This window comes from Hydra vulgaris, chromosome 12 (genome assembly GCF_038396675.1).
Source record: "Hydra vulgaris chromosome 12, alternate assembly HydraT2T_AEP".
Taxonomy (NCBI): Eukaryota; Metazoa; Cnidaria; class Hydrozoa; order Anthoathecata; family Hydridae; genus Hydra; species Hydra vulgaris.
In genome coordinates, this window is record NC_088931.1 from 84,372,433 (window position 1) to 84,388,646 (window position 16,214).

A 16,214-nucleotide genomic window follows, 5' to 3' on the forward strand; every position below is an offset into this window, starting at 1 on the left:
TGTTATTATTACCATTTTCTGTGGATGGTTATACATATTATTATTATTTTATTTTTTTATTATTTTATTTTATTTTGCCGTTTAACAAATTTGACAGTTTCCATAAATTTACAATTAAGTTAATGGCCGGAGCAAGAAGAAGGCATAATTTGCCTTATCGCCAAGCACCGTGTTACAATTTATAATTTTTACAAAGTTGCTTCAAGAATATATAACATAAAAGAAAAATTAAATGAATGTTTACAAAAGATATATAATAAATAAAGTAAAATATCGTTTAATACATAATATCATAAATAGATTGAGTAAAAGTAAGAGTTAATATATAAAACTTTATATATATTTTAAGTAAAATATATAAAAGATAAAGTAAAATATCATAACTAGATTAGGTAAAAGTAAAAGTGAATATATAATAACTTTATATATATAAATACGCACAAAAAATAAAATAAAAAGCGAGAAAATGTGATTTTTGATAATGATTATTGTCAAAAAATGTTAACCTTTTTTTTTTTTTTTTTTTTTTCGAATAATTACGAAAATACGAGTAATTAACTTGTTTTTCAGTTTTTAGATTATATATCTGATCTATTTTTAAAAGAAAGACTTATAATAATATAAATCAAAATCTGCGTTTAAAAAAAAACTGTTTTGAATCAGTTTTATACTGATGAAGAGATTTTTTTTTTCCGGAAACAATGTTTGAAAATCTTTTCCACAAAAGTGGTCCGCGATTCTGAATTGAATAAGAAACTTGTTTAGAATAAGATTTTGGTATAACAAAGTTGTTAGCGGAAAATCTTGTAGCATATTTATGGTGTATTACTTTAAAATAAGTTTCAAATATTTTGGGGGACAGTCCATATTTTGTTTTATACATGAACAGTAGAACAAGATGGATATTAAGTTTGAAAATATTCAGGGCACCAATTACACGTAAAAGAGGTTCACAAGGAACCGCTCTACCAGATCCAAATATGATTCTAACAGCATGTTTTTGCTTGCTATAAAGTTTTTTTAGCTTAGTGTAATTAGTACTTGCCCACATGATGTTGCCGTAAGTTAAGTAACTATGTATAAAGGAAAAATATAAATTTTTTAAGGACTTAAAATTTAAAATTGGCTTAACTCTATAGATGATGCCAATGCTTTTTGAAATTTTTTTTTCTATAGAATTTATATGCACTTTCCAAGATATCTTTTCATCAAAGTTCACACCTAAAAAATTTACAGATATTTGCCTTTTGATGTTAGTTTTATTCATCAAAAGATTGGGAAGAATAAATGGTGTTTCCTTTGTTTTGCTTGGTTTGTGGAAAAGAGAAAATTTAGTTTTTTGAACATTCAAAGACATATGTTGCATATAAACCATTCATTTACTTTTTTTATTTCTTCATTTACTACTGTAAAAAGTGTTTCAATATTTTTGTGAGAATAAAAAAGATTTGTCATCTGCGAATAAAATAAAATTTAATAGGTTTGATGTTGAAGACAAATCATTTATACATAGTAAAAAAAGTAAGGGTCCAAGTATAGAACCCTGTGGGATTCCGCAATTTACAGTTTTTTTGGTCGTTTTTAAATTTTCAAATTGTACAATTTGTTTTCTGTTTGAAAGGTAACTTTCAAACCAGAGTAAGTTTGTCTCCTTTATTTCGTAATATTCCAGTTTTTTTGTTAGAATGGAATGATTCACCGTATCAAAAGCTTTCGACAGATCAATGAAAACTCCTAACGTATAATAGTCTTCTTTAAAAGCATTAGATAAGTGATTAACTAACTCTACTATTGCATGATCTGTTGAGTGTTGCTTTTTGAAACCAAATTGCTTACTGTATAGCATGTTGTTTTCAGTTAAATGATTATACAGCCTATTATACACTATACGTTCAAGCAATTTCGAGAAACAAGATAAAACAGATATAGGCCTGTAATTAGAGGGTTCTGACTCATCTCCAGACTTAAATACTGGAGTTACTCTAGCAATTTATCCGGAACTTTACCTGATTTAAGTGACTGATTGAATATATGAAACAAAGATGGTTCAATTATATCATAGACTAATTTTAATATATTAACGCTAACTTTATCCAATCCTGCACTTTTATTACTTTTTAAGCTTAGTAATGCAGTCCGCAACTCGCGTATATCTAGCTTTGACTCATTCATTTTTTTATTAGAATTTGTTAGATAAGAATCAAATGTTAAAGAAGTTAAAGGAATACTTTGCGCTAAATTAGAACTAACATTTATGAAGAAACTGTTTAGTTCTTCAGCTATGAGTGCTTTATCGTATATTGTTTCACCGTCAATTAAAAGTTTTTTTGGCAGAACATTATTTTTATATTTGTTTTGTCCAATTCTTTCTTTAATAGCATTCCAAGTTTGTTTAGTATTTCCATTTGCATTTTCTAGTAATTTCGAATAATATACTTTTTTAGAGTAATTTTTGATTTTTTCAAATATATTTTTATAGTTTTTATATTTTGCTTCGTTTGAATATGTTTTTTTTTTAAGAAATTTTTCATAAAGTTTTTGTTTTTTCCTTGACGATTTTAGTAAGCCTTTTGTCATCCAAGGCGATAGAAGTGATTTTGAATTCACATAAAACTTTTTTACAGGAAACGCTTTATCGTATTGTTTACAAAATTGCGCTAGAAAAAGTTCATAAGCATTGTTAGCATCACGTATTTGGAGAACAAGCTTCCAATCAACGAAATTAATTAGAAGGTTACGAAATTGTTGTATGGAGTTTTCATTGATCTGTCGCTTGTAAATAATGTGTTTTGTGGAAATATTATCATGGGCTATGTTTTTTGTTATAAGAAATGTGGGAAAATGGTCTGTCAACTCAGTCATTATTATACCGGTACTAAAGCAGCTATTACAAAAATTATTAGTAATTATGTTATCTATTAGGGTAGAGGATCTTTTTGTGATTCTTGTTGACTTAGTTATTGTTGGAATGAGGTTATTTTGTAGAAGAGTATTTACAAAATTTTTAACACTATTATTTGACGCATGATTCAAAAGATTAATATTCAGGTCACCGACTAAGTTAACATGCTTTTGTTTTTTTATTAACTTTTGTTAAAAAAGTACGTAAAGATACTTTAAAATTTTTTAAATTACCCGCTGGTTGTCTATAAATAACATTAACAATTACGTTTTTAGAATTTTGGTTAACTATTTCAATGCACAATGACTCGCAATCTTTTTCATTTACACTGAGGTCATTACGTGGTATAAAATTAATTGAGTTATGAATAAAAATGCATACACCTCCACCGGTACAGAAGTTTCGTGGTTGATGAATTGACGCGTAATTTGCCAATTCATATTGAAAATTATGCTCGTCATACTTACACCAGGTCTCAGTAAGACAGGTTATTTTAAAATCGTGATTTAATTCATGCATTAGAAGTTTAAAATCATCAAAATTTTTGTTTAGGCTTCGAGTATTAATGTTTAAGATTGAAAAAGTGTTTTTATTTTGTTGAAGATAGAAATTAGATTCAGAAATTGAATAGTATTTGCTTTCTAACGATTTTAGGGTTAAAATAATTAGTGACATCATTATCACAAAGTGTGACATTTTCATCACAAAGTTTAATTAATAAATTATCATCCATTTTAAAATATAAAATTAAGAATAGGGAAAAATTAATAAAAAAAATAAAAAATAAATGAATACTTATATAGATTCAGTGGAAACAGAATCTCATTTCTTCGCAGTCCAATCACGAATGACTAGTTTGTCGTATGATATAACCGCAAATTTGCCGGATTCCCTTTCTTTCTTCATTCGTTCTCTTAAACCCTTCCTTATTTCTGTAGTCTCCGCATTAAAATCTTCATTTATATAGATGTTTTTTCCTTTGAGTTTAAACGATTTTTTAAGTATTTCAGTTTTGTCTTTATAATTTAATAACTTTAGGACTATCGGTCTGTGTTTATTAACATCTCTCGGCCCAGATCGATGAGCTCTTTCAATTTTTATATTTTTAATGTCAAGGCATTCCTCAAATAGTTTATGCACCTTACATTCAGATTCTACCCATGATTCATTTTCGCTTTCTTTTATCCCGTCTATTCTCAAGTTGTTCCTACGTGAACGATCTTCCATCACCCTTAGTTTGTTCCTGATTTTTAATATTTCACTTTTATCTTCAAGTTCCATGTTAATTTTTTTCGTTTTCTGTTTTACTGTTTCAAACTTTGATGAAATTATTTCATCTCGCGCAGAAATAAATTTCTTAATCTCATTGAATTCGGTTTCTAAAAATGCAACCTTTGTGCGTGTTGCGTTCAAATCATACGCAATGCCGTTGGTTTTTGATTTATATTTTTGATTGTATCTTTTTCAAGTTTATCAAGTCTCTCAGTTAAAGTTTTCATGTTTGTAGAAGTAATAATAGCAAAGTTTTTTTCTTGATCTTTTAAAAGTTGCTCTGTTTTCTCCAAAATAATTTTACTTTGCTTTTCTAGCATACCAGCTACTATTTTCTCAATATTTTCGATTGATAATAATTTATCCATTATCTTATTTTATTATTTAAAGTGTTTTTATACAGGTTTTTTTTTTTGTTTTTTTTTTTACTTCAAAACAACCACGCTGCAGAAACACGTCTGTTCACTTCGGTGTTCAATACGCAAAAATACATATGAACTTTTTTCTAGACAAAAGTTAAATAACGGAGATGAACCTGATTTAATTTTAACTGAATGGAAACGATTGACTTATGTTGCTAAATTGACAGAAGAGCCATTGCATTTAACGTTTTTTAAAAGATAGCCTTTAATTTTCAAGATCTCAAAAGATAGCCTTTAATTTTTAAGATTTCAAAGGATAGCCCTTTTATTTTCAAGATATTGAACTGCAATTAACCCAACTGATATATTTGTTCATTTTATTTATTTGAATTTGAAAAAAGAACAAAATACAGTGAGAAAGGTAACTACTAATTCTTTTTACCAACTTATAATAATAAAAATTTCAATAAGAGTAATTGTTCATGTTTAAACATGACAATGGTTCAATTGGCGTTATCTTTAGTATCATACTAAAAAAGTTCAGTTAGTGCATTACAACTGCAAAGATTTAAACCACATTCCAAAAAACTGTTCACTAACAAAAAACCTTCGAAGATCCTTCGTGAGTCACCAAAATGTTCACAGGTGTCATTGCCAAAGTTAAAATGTGCTACTACGCATGCGTTTTAGAGCTAATGAGATTATCTGATAAAACTTAGTTTTGGGTTAAGTGTTAAGTTAAGTGGGTTAAGCCAATGATTACAAATTTCGTTGTAAACGCCATTATCATTTTTTATTTCTTCATAATTATCATTGTGAATAGCGAAGAGTAAAAAATCCATTTACGTGACAATTCAACATGAACTGTTTAATTTATAGTAAAGACAAAAAAGTAAAAAGTTTTTATGATGAAATATTTATGCTGGAGCTCTTCCTTTAATCAACCGCCCTACTAAAATAACCAAAACTTTAATTTTAAAACTGTCTTTAATTTTATATACATATCTGCAAAAGAGTTACGAGCATTTAATTTAGAAAAAAATATTGAATAGGATTTAAATAAGATTATTTCACAATAATTTTTATTTAAAATATTTAATCAGCGCTAAATTTCTAACAGTTTAACTGTTGTGATTAGCAGTTGTTTTTTAATAATTATATTGTACTTTATCGTGCTTTATTTTTCTAGTTTTAACTGATAAATTTAAGCCAATGAGAATGTGGTATTAATTATGCCAAAAAAAAAATGGTTTGGAGAGTAAAGAAGATGAAAAAAATAAAGATGACATTGTTAGCATATTAAGAAAATTTTTCTTAGCGTGTGTAAAAGAAATTGGAGACAAATTGATGCAGTCAATCGAGTCAATTGAGGTAATCGAGTAAATGTAGTTCTGTAAAAGGTGGCCAGAAGTGTAGTGATTTTAGTTGTGAACATAGTTAAATTATTAGTTAGAGTTAGATCATTGACCAGTTTGTAGTTGGTTACAAGTAGTTTGTATTCTTTTAGAAAGAAGAGTTTTTAATTTGTTCAATGGTTGGGACAATCAAATTTGTAATGAGAAATTAAAGTGTATGTTTTCAGAAATTCGTCCTACGATAGGTAGAAAGGAATAAAGTATTAATAAGTGACACGTTATCATAAGTTTGCAGCAGACCAAATAAACTGACAGGGGTTGAGCATCTAAACAGTTGGATTGCAGTAACAAGTGCGGTGGCCGAATCCATTTCTGGTATACATTAAAAAAACTAAACTCTTTGAAGTGAATCAAACGTTAAATTTTGTTCGTAAAGTGGCTCCGACATCTTTGTCGGAGCCACTTTACGAACAAACTTTATACTCATATAACTTGGTTCTTTACACTCATTGTATAATTAAAAAAATGAAGGCAACACAACTGAGAATATGGTTCATCACAGTTTAAAATTACATTTATTAGCTTTTTAAAAAGTGACCGGACTAGTAGTAGTCACTCTATCAGACACATATCATTCACTCACTGGTGAAACGAAAAGACAATGCTGAAGGGCACAAAGAAACGAAAGGGGAAGTAGAAAAAAAAAAGATCTTGAAGATGTGAATACAAGATATAAAACCCGGCACAGAGATAAAAATTTCATTCACTGTGCTTTTACGCTTATGCAAAAGTTTATTTTGTATACGTCAACATATGACTTATTATTTTGTATACATCAACATATGATTTATTATTTTGTATACATCAACATATGACTTATTATTTTGTATACATCAACATATGACTTATTATTTTGTATACATCAACATATGACTTATTATTTTGTATACATCAACATATGACTTATTATTTTGTATACATCAACATATGACTTATTATTTTGTATACATCAACATATGACTTATTATTTTGTATACATCAACATATGACTTATTATTTTGTATACATCAACATATGACTTATTATTTTGTATACATCAACATATGACTTATTATTTTGTATACATCAACATATGACTTATTATTTTGTATACATCAACATATGACTTATTATTTTGTATACATCAACATATGACTTATTATTCTGTATACATCAACATATGACTTATTATTTTGTATACATCAGCATACGACTTATTATTTTGTATACATCAACATATGATTTATTATTTTTAGCATAGAAGCTTATATTAGTTATAAGTATACCCAGGTTGCTTGTGAGAACACTTGCTCCGAGCAGAAACTTATTAAATTAAAACCAGGAGCACTATATCCAATGAAAAATTTGAGGCATATATGTTGATCGCATGTGAGTTTGATACTTTGAATAGTCTTGAAAATAAAATGGTTATTACGGAACTTATCAAGTGTACAGTACTTATCAAGTGTACAGTACTTACCAAGTGTACAGTACTTATCAAGTGTACAGTAATTACCAAGTGTACAGTACTAACCAAGTGTACAGTACTTACCAAGTGTACAGTACTTACCAAGTGTACATCTCAATACTGTTATGCTAGTTATTTATGTTATGTAATAAATAAACCAAGTTAATCTCGTACGCAAAGAAAATGTCATTTCTTATTAAATTCATGGCAACTTGGGCTACGACCAAGCTAGGGTCTGGGGTGCGCTTTAATTTCTTTAGTGGACTAAAGAAATTATAGCGCACCCTAGACCCTAGCTAGTGGGAAAGGATTCCAACCTCTTCCCAACGAACTTTGCCTTCTAGCGTGTGCCTCTCTTGTTTAAAATTTTCCAGGCTCTCATTACGCTTCCTGTCCGCCACTGAAGAGAAAAAACTGCAGAATCTTGTTCAATTTTTAAATTAATTACAAATTGCATATTGTTTTAATAGAAACTTTTTAAATGAAGAATTGTAAAAATATTTTTTGTGACAAAAAGTACTTGAAACTTGTCTAGGTGGACTTGACACATGACTTATCACAAGCATCTTTACTGTCATATCTATTGTTGTTTCCACGACATCCACCGTAAACAAACTGTTGACACTTTTTTGTGGCATGATTGTAAAACCATTTTTTTAAATAAGCAAAGCATGGTCCAGGATCCAACTTACTTTTGCAGTCAATTTTATTAGGTTCTAAAAAAATATTTTGGTTTACAATTTTATAGATTTTTTTTACAAAGTTTATATATTTTAAAATGTTTGATTATAATATAAAAGTATTTTCAAGAAATTATTTAAAAATAAAGTTTTTATTGCATGTGAGAAAAACAAAAAAGTAATAAAAATTAGAAGCCTACCACATACTCCTTGTTTTAAATAGGTATTGCTCATCATACAAAACAGATGGTCATCACAAACACGCTTGTTTGATCCTCCACACACCTCTCCTTCTTGTATTTTTTCACAGATTTTGCAACAACCACTCGGATCTTTTATCAAAACACCTTTGAATATCAAAGATTTTTTATATGGATGTCATTTCATATTAATATCATAGAGATAAAATAAACTTAATCATTATATAATAAAACCGAAATTGAAATACCAGGAAATATTAAAGATGATTAACAATCAATCAAACTTTTTTGATGGACAATAAAAAAAATTTTAATTTATTTTTGTTTACAATACAAACACAACTTCAACTTGATGATTCTGAAAACATAAATCTTAGAAAAAATTAAAAATCATAGTGTAAACAATACAACCTATTTCTATCAACCTATTTCAACCTATTTCAACCTATTTTAACCAAAATTTCTGGATTAAAAGTTACCTCACTGAGATAAAGAGATATAGATTATGTACAATCCGGAAAGTTAAATGTCGTATGCGGAGTTCCACAGGGATCAATCCTTGGTCCGCTCCTATTCTTAATATATATTAAATATATTCGTAATGTACATTAAAACTAATCTCAATAATGTTTGCAGACGATACAAATTTATGCCTTACCAATAATGATATCAAACATCTATTTACGGATATGAATATTGAATTAAATAAAGTAAGTATTTGGTTAAGGGCAAACAAACTCTCACTTAATGTTAAGAAAACGAATCATAATAAATTAAACTTTCCTCTTAAGTTGCGCAAACTTTATTTAAATTATAAATAAAAATAAAGAAAGCATGTGAAAAGTTCTTAGGAGTTCTTATCGATTAAAAGTTTTTGTAATTTTCCCACATAAATTATATACAGTCAAAATTTACCAAAACTATTGGCATAATGTATCGAGTTCGATCATACTTCAATATGTTAAGTCTCAAACTAATATATTTTGGACTAACTCACTCTCAAATGGAAACAGCAACTATAAATTGCCTCGGAAATGTAATAAATTATCAGAATTTTGTTTATCTTATCCAGGAACTAAATTATGGAATGACTGTCAAAAGGAATATAAATTTATGGTGAAGTCCTTAAATTCATTTAAGTTTTGAACAAAAAAATGAAACTTTTAAAAATTTGATCATAAGAAAAGTTTTCCTTTTTGTTTTATTTTAATTTATTAACTTTTGTTTTGAATATTTTAACGGTAACTTTGTTATTTTTTTCATACGAGATTTTTACCATTACGATATATTAACTTGTGCAAAGGAGTTCTATGAAAAGATTGTGATAACGTAATTTTATCCTTTGTCTTTGAGCCCCTATCTGCTTTAACTTTATTTTATTGTAAGTCCAGTATATACCTTTTTTTTTTCTTTCTATTCTATCATTATGTAGGAGTGGGTTGTGAAAATAATATTTATACTTTGTAAACAGAAAAATATATAAATATATTTGCCTCAGATATCAACCGCTTTTCAAATGTAAGATACAAACAATTTGACTATGTTTAACACTTTGGTTTGAATTTCTTTGCAGTAGGTTTGCGTTTGTGCGGAGCATTTGCCATGTGACACTAAAGCATATAGCAGAAGTCATCAAGTATTGCTGTACTCTACCAACTCTGATATGCATGCATGACTTTATCCAGTCATGCATGACTTCATCCAGTCATTATTAGTCTGTGAATAAATGAACTGGTTTTTCTCTAAATTGTTAAGATTGAAAGATGTTGACTTTGTCGTTGAAGTATCTTATAACTTGAACTATAATGTAATATGGCAATTTAATAAACTTTAATTTTTTCTGCAGAAAACCCGTATTTAAAATTGTAACCCGTCTATATTTTACTCTGCGTCAGCTTAATATTTTCAAGACTTTTTAATTTGCAAAAATCATATTTCAGTTTTACTGACGAATGTTTTAGCGATGTCATAAGTGATGCTTTGGATGCAAAAACTAAAGAATATAAAAAATAAAAAAAAAGGGGGGGGGAGATTTTTTCGTTTTGGATTTACACAAAAAATTTCCTGTACATGGCCGTAAGCATTAGTTGCCATAAAATGAACTAATTACAATTATCCGAAAAAGTAAAGATAGAAAAATAGATTTAAATAATGTTTAAATTTTTAAATTCTTTATTCCACTACGTTCCTTAGAATTTCCTATTTAGGTTTAAATATTTTAGTGTCACATGGCAAATGCTCCGCACAAACGCAAACCTACTGCAAAGAAATTCAAACCAAAGTGTTAAACATAGTCAAATTGTTTATATCTTATATTTAAAAAGCGGTTGATATCTGAGGCAAATATATTTATATATATTTATATATTTTTCTGTTTAACATAGTATAAATAATATTTTATAACCCACACCAACATAAAAATAAAATAAAACAAAATAAAAAGTTATATACTGGACTTACAATAAAATAAAGTTAAAGCAGATAGGGGCTCAAGTTTATTCGTCTTGAGCGGCTATTGCTTTCGTCTTTCAAGTTCTTTCGCATGCTCAGTTTTTGTTTTTAAAATTTATGCTTTTTGTTAAAAATTTTCAAACGTTCCCTAGCACAAATTAATAAATCACTCTACGTACACCTCAAAAGTAATTTAATCTGATTGGTCGTTAAGGAATATTTTAAAACGGGGATTTTAGATATCAATGTAAAAATATTCGCATTTCTTCCAAATTGTAAAAATATTAAATTTACCAAAAAAAAAATTTCAATGCCCCTAAAAATTACTTGTAAGGCTAAACAGCATACGAAATTCAAAAATTGAAAGCTTTTTTGACTTAACAATACATTGTTTTTTTAAGGTTATCAAATCAACTAAAAAAAAGTTGATTTTTCTTTATTAGTAGTAGGTCGATTTTTGATTTTTTTTACTAGAAATTTTTTATTATTTAATTTTCAAACATAGTTAGATTTCAAATATATGTTGTTAAAGATAAAGTAAGAAAAAAAATTGAGCAGAAAAAGACTTTTAATGGAAACGTGCTACGTAACAGTGCAAGAATATTCAAATATCAAACCTTTTGTAAATAGTTTAACCGACATCTTCGATACGTTAAGATTCTCTTTTCACAAGGTTGAAATTGTTGTCAGCTCAACACCACAAATTGCACCAATATTAAAAACAAAGTTTTTACATTATTTATTTACACAAAACTATTGGCTGATGTTAAAAACGTTCTGAACTATCTCAGCGCAAAAATCTTTATTTATGTATTTGCTTACTGCAGGTTAAAGATCTTTTTAAAATATTTACTTTATCTTCAGAATCTAACTGTTTAATAATCATTGTTTTTGGTTTATGTAAATCTCTATGTCCAGTTCTATGTGCTCTTTCTATTTTATACCTTTAAGACCTAAATAAGTTTAAAAAACGTTATTTATCTTTTCTTTGCTGTCATCCTTTGTTTTCTTTTTCACCTCAACTTTTTTAACTCCATCAATTTTTAGATCCGCTTAGATCGATCCTCCATCTCTCTTATTTTTTATTTATTTTAACAAATTCAGATTCGTTGTTTTGGATTACGATTGTTGGTATACTTTTCTCTTGTGAATTAATGACGGTCTTAATTTGTCTTAATGTATAAAATGTTTATAAAAATTTAGTCTCACTTTAATATCTATAACTACTTTTTTAATTGATTTTATCTGGTTACTATTTTCATTTATATTTGTTTCATCTTTGCCCAGTCGCTTGTATAAGACTTTTTTCATTGTTTTTATTTAATATGTTTTTATCTAATTTGATCAACTCTAACTGCCGTAAATTTAATTTGATCAACTCTAACTGCCATAATTATCCTTTTATTTTAAAAAATTACACAAAATTTTTTTATCCACGCTGCAAAACACGTCTATTCATTTCAAAGCTTTGCGGGCACAAAAGTCTGTGCGACGTCTTTGTGACATCTTATGGACGTCACAAGTCTAAAATACATACTTAATTGTCCAGCGGACGTTCTGTGCCCACTGGGAAAATATATATATTTTTTAATCGACCAATAGCTGCATAAAAAATAAGTAAAATGAATAAAAAAAAAACTGCTAAGTATGTACTTCAATTGTTTTTGAAACATTCTTCTTCATGAAAGTTCTAAATATCAATCTTTGTTCCTTTAAATTTGCAACCTTGACATCCAATACTTTCTTAGGGCGCACAATCCTAAATTTATTAACATTTGATCATAAATTGGAACATATTTACTCCTAAATAATAGAAATGATCTTTGACTATTTATACACGGCCAGGGACGATTCTAGGAATGAAATGGGGGAAGGGGGCAAATCATTAAAAAATATCGAGTATTTTCTTTAAAAAAAATAGGTCCTCAAAGCGAAAAAGCACCCGACTGAAATGTGTCAAACGCTGAGTCTGTATAATTGAGTAACTTATGATATTAGTAGCCTGATAAATGAGTTTCATTTGTTGCGAAAAAGAATGGTCGACGCAGAATCTATTTTGAAATAAGAATGCAAAGAAATACTTTTAAAAAAAGATTTCAAGACAGATTATTCTACGGTATCAATACTAATAAGAAATTGATTGTTGCAACCACATAGTTCGAATCTAAATAATAAAATTGTTGCGCAATTTTTGTGCAACAATAATAACATATAAATTTATATAATGTAATATATATATATATATATATATATATATATATATATATATATATATATATATATATATATATATATATATATATATAACCTACCTGATTTGCATAACGGTTTATGACATTGCACTAAACTACAAGACACTTTTGCTTCCCCACAAGTTATAAATGATAAAAAAAAAAAAACTAACAATACCAACATTTTGATACTTTATTATCAACAATCTTACTTTGTTTATATACTTTATTGCATTACAATATGACAAACAAAACATAAATCTTTTTAATTACTTAAAAAGTAACTAAAGTAAAATAATTACGATGGTTGACGTCAATGATAATGACCGATGACATTTATGATGATGATGACAACCAAAAATGAATAAGCTTCATGATGACGTCTAAATAATGTTATGACCACAACAACCATGTTAAATGTCGATGACAGTTAAATCTTTACAACGACAGTTAAACTTTTATAACGACAATAACGATTAATAACAGTCATTCATGATCATGCGCTAATCACAAGCTTGATGATGAAAACCGTTTTTATGCTGTTTTATTTTTTTATTTTTTATATTTTTTACCAACTAACCGTTTACATAACTCTATTTGTCATAGTATCTTTAACCAATACTCTCAAGAAAATTTTATGAAAACACGTTGTTAAAAACACGTTGGGTGTTTTTATAAAATTGCTTTTCTTGAGAGATATTGGTTAAAGATATCTAACTAATTTTTATTATGAATTTATTTATTTAGGGGAGAAGGGGGCACATCAGGACGCTTTTTAAAAAAGATACCATAGCTATTGTATTGTTTAAGAAAAAATTAAAATTTTTGCAGAAAAAGATACTTTAGTTACTACTTCTTAAAAAAAAAGCAAAGCCCAGCTAGTTCAAATAAGTTAAAAGCAAAGCCCAGCTAGTTCAAATAAGTTAAAAGCAAAGCCCAGCTAGTTCAAATAAGTTATAAATGCTTTTTTATCTTAAAAACGAAGCTACTCATTGTCCAAAACTACCCCACAAGGTGGGGTAGTTTTGAACGACATTTGGGAAGTTTAGGAAATATAATAATAGGAGGAGAAATGTTTCTTAAAATATTATTTTTTGACTGAGCAGTAATTAAAAACAATAGCAGAGTTAAGAGAATTATTAACAATAACAGAATTATTCTTAAAAAAAGTCTCAAACAATTAGATAACTTTATTGTATAATATATGTTAAAACGAACTAAAATGAAAATTCAATTACCATCAATCACATAAATACTATTCAATCACCATCAATCACGTAAATACTATTCAATTAACATCAATCACATAAATACTATTCCATCACCCATCAATCACATGAAACTAACAAAAATATTAACTTAAAAAAAACAACAAAGTAAAGAGTATCAATGTAAAATAGATTGAGATAAACATGAATAAAAGTTTTCTTTTAACCCAATTGAGTTCATAACATTTAACCAAGTTAGAATGCTATGAGCTTAATAATAAATGTGGAAATAGAATACTTGGTGGAAAAGTTACCACTTTCATAACTTTTTATTTTTTCGAAGCATTTTATTCTGTGAAGCAATATTCTTTTAGAGAACCTAAATACACCTGCAGCTTGCAACCTGCAAAAGCTGCAGCTTGCATCCTGCAGCTTCTCTTAGTTTCATTAAAAACATGTTTTTATTGCAACTTTTTAAGTCTTTTTTTATTCAATGCTGTCTCAACCTTGATTTCAAAATATATTCTCTGAAATTTTTATGAGATTTTTATGTGTTATAATTGAACTATAATTATAATTGAGCTTGTGTTATAAATATCGTAGAACATCCATTTCACTAAAAATGAAAAAATAAATTTCTTGGAGAAGTAAGTTCCTTCGTAAATCTTTTTAAATTTTTGCATTGTCCTAAGCTACCCTTGTCCTAAACGGCCTCCTTCTCCCCTATGATTTTCCTAACGTCGGCATCACACAGTTTGCTAATCTATAAACCTAGCCTTTAATACCAACATAACATTCTATGAAAAACCTTTTAATGGGTGATTGTAAATGACAATTGGAATCCAAAATAAGCAATTTAAAAATCAATTCAAATCGCATATAAAATTAATAAATTTTTTTTTAAATTTTGAATTGCCTAATAATTTCTTTGAATAAATGCAATTTTTGAAAACTTAAATTTTTTATTTATTTAAAAAGTATAAAACTTGAGTTTTTTTTTGTTATTATTATTTTTTTATCATACAACTTTTAAAACCATTATTCATTAGTATAAAAGTTGAAAAAACTTTAGATTAAATATTTATTTTAAGTTGTGTTGTAGTTTAAGGTTTAGATTTTTGTGTCGTATTTCGAAAAGTAGGATTTGATTAATCTGAGTTTATTTGGTTTATTTTGTATCTTTTTAAGTGTACCTTAAACATTGAATGCAGAATTCTGGTTGCTTGTTCACAAAAGAATCCAAACAAGTTTAGGTGATTTTAATAAAATAAGAAACATGGTATAAAATATTACATTCAACATTGAAGTTGCAAAAACTTTAAAGTAATATAGTAATATAAAAAAAGAATTATAGAATTCTTTGTACACACTCGAGGTGTGTTGATATTTGTCTACGTAAAATTAAGGCTATTACAGCCTATAACAAAAATAGGGTTAGAAATTGAAATATTTATTGATGCTGTTTTTAAAAAGGTTAATGTTTTATTTATCTATTATTCCTTGAGAAGACAATTTCAATCCTTTGTAACTCTGCTTGTGAAGAAATGGTGACGAGTTTTTGAAACTGTAAATTGTCTGCATATTTTACAATTTTTACTTCAGCTTGTTTGTTCTGCTAGGTTCTTTTGCTAGTTTGTTCATGCTCAAATCGTTCTTAAGAATAGTGAAAACTTTGTCTTTTATCTTTTAAAATCTTATACATTTGAATCAGAAACTTCTTCCTCTATTTTTCAAAGTTGGCAATTTTAATATTTTTAATCTTTCTTTATACAACTTCCCTCTCAAAAATCGATTCTCGTGTCTGAGAATTGACGAAATTATTTGATTCAATATCAGTTTCTGATGAACCATCTTGTATAAAAATCGAAGCAAAAAATTCAATAAAAGTGAATAACATAATGTTCATTAGTATTCAGGTGTATCGCATAACATAACATATTGGTGTTATATTTACTGATAATCAAGAGATTGCAATTTTTGATTATTAGTAGTTATTAAACGGTTAAATAGATTAATGGCTTTGATTGAATTTTTAATCTTTGTTTT

The 16,214-nt window shown here is 27.5% G+C and overlaps 1 protein-coding gene across 1 annotated transcript; it reads right to left on the reverse strand.

Moving 5' to 3' along the window:
- Positions 1-7,813: 7,813 nt before the first annotated feature.
- On the reverse strand, positions 7,814-13,198 carry LOC124808079 (blackelin-4). Its single transcript, XM_065814756.1, has 3 exons — positions 13,042-13,198; positions 8,279-8,425; positions 7,814-8,114 (listed from the first exon to the last, which is right to left on the reverse strand). Exons 1-3 carry the CDS (start codon positions 13,142-13,144, stop codon positions 7,930-7,932), a joined length of 435 nt encoding a protein of 144 aa, XP_065670828.1. The 5' UTR covers positions 13,145-13,198; the 3' UTR covers positions 7,814-7,929.
- Positions 13,199-16,214: the final 3,016 nt, after the last annotated feature.

Bases quoted from the DNA above. Each gene is read 5' to 3' on its own strand.
- LOC124808079 (XM_065814756.1), bottom strand. From the start codon at position 13,144: ATGTTGGTATTGTTAGTTTTTTTTTTTTTATCATTTATAACTTGTGGG. The intron at 8,426-13,041 runs GTAGGTTATATA...TGATATTCAAAG, and splicing joins TAAACCGTTATGCAAATCAG to GTGTTTTGATAAAAGATCCG. The intron at 8,115-8,278 runs GTAGGCTTCTAA...ATATTTTTTTAG, and splicing joins TTTAAAACAAGGAGTATGTG to AACCTAATAAAATTGACTGC.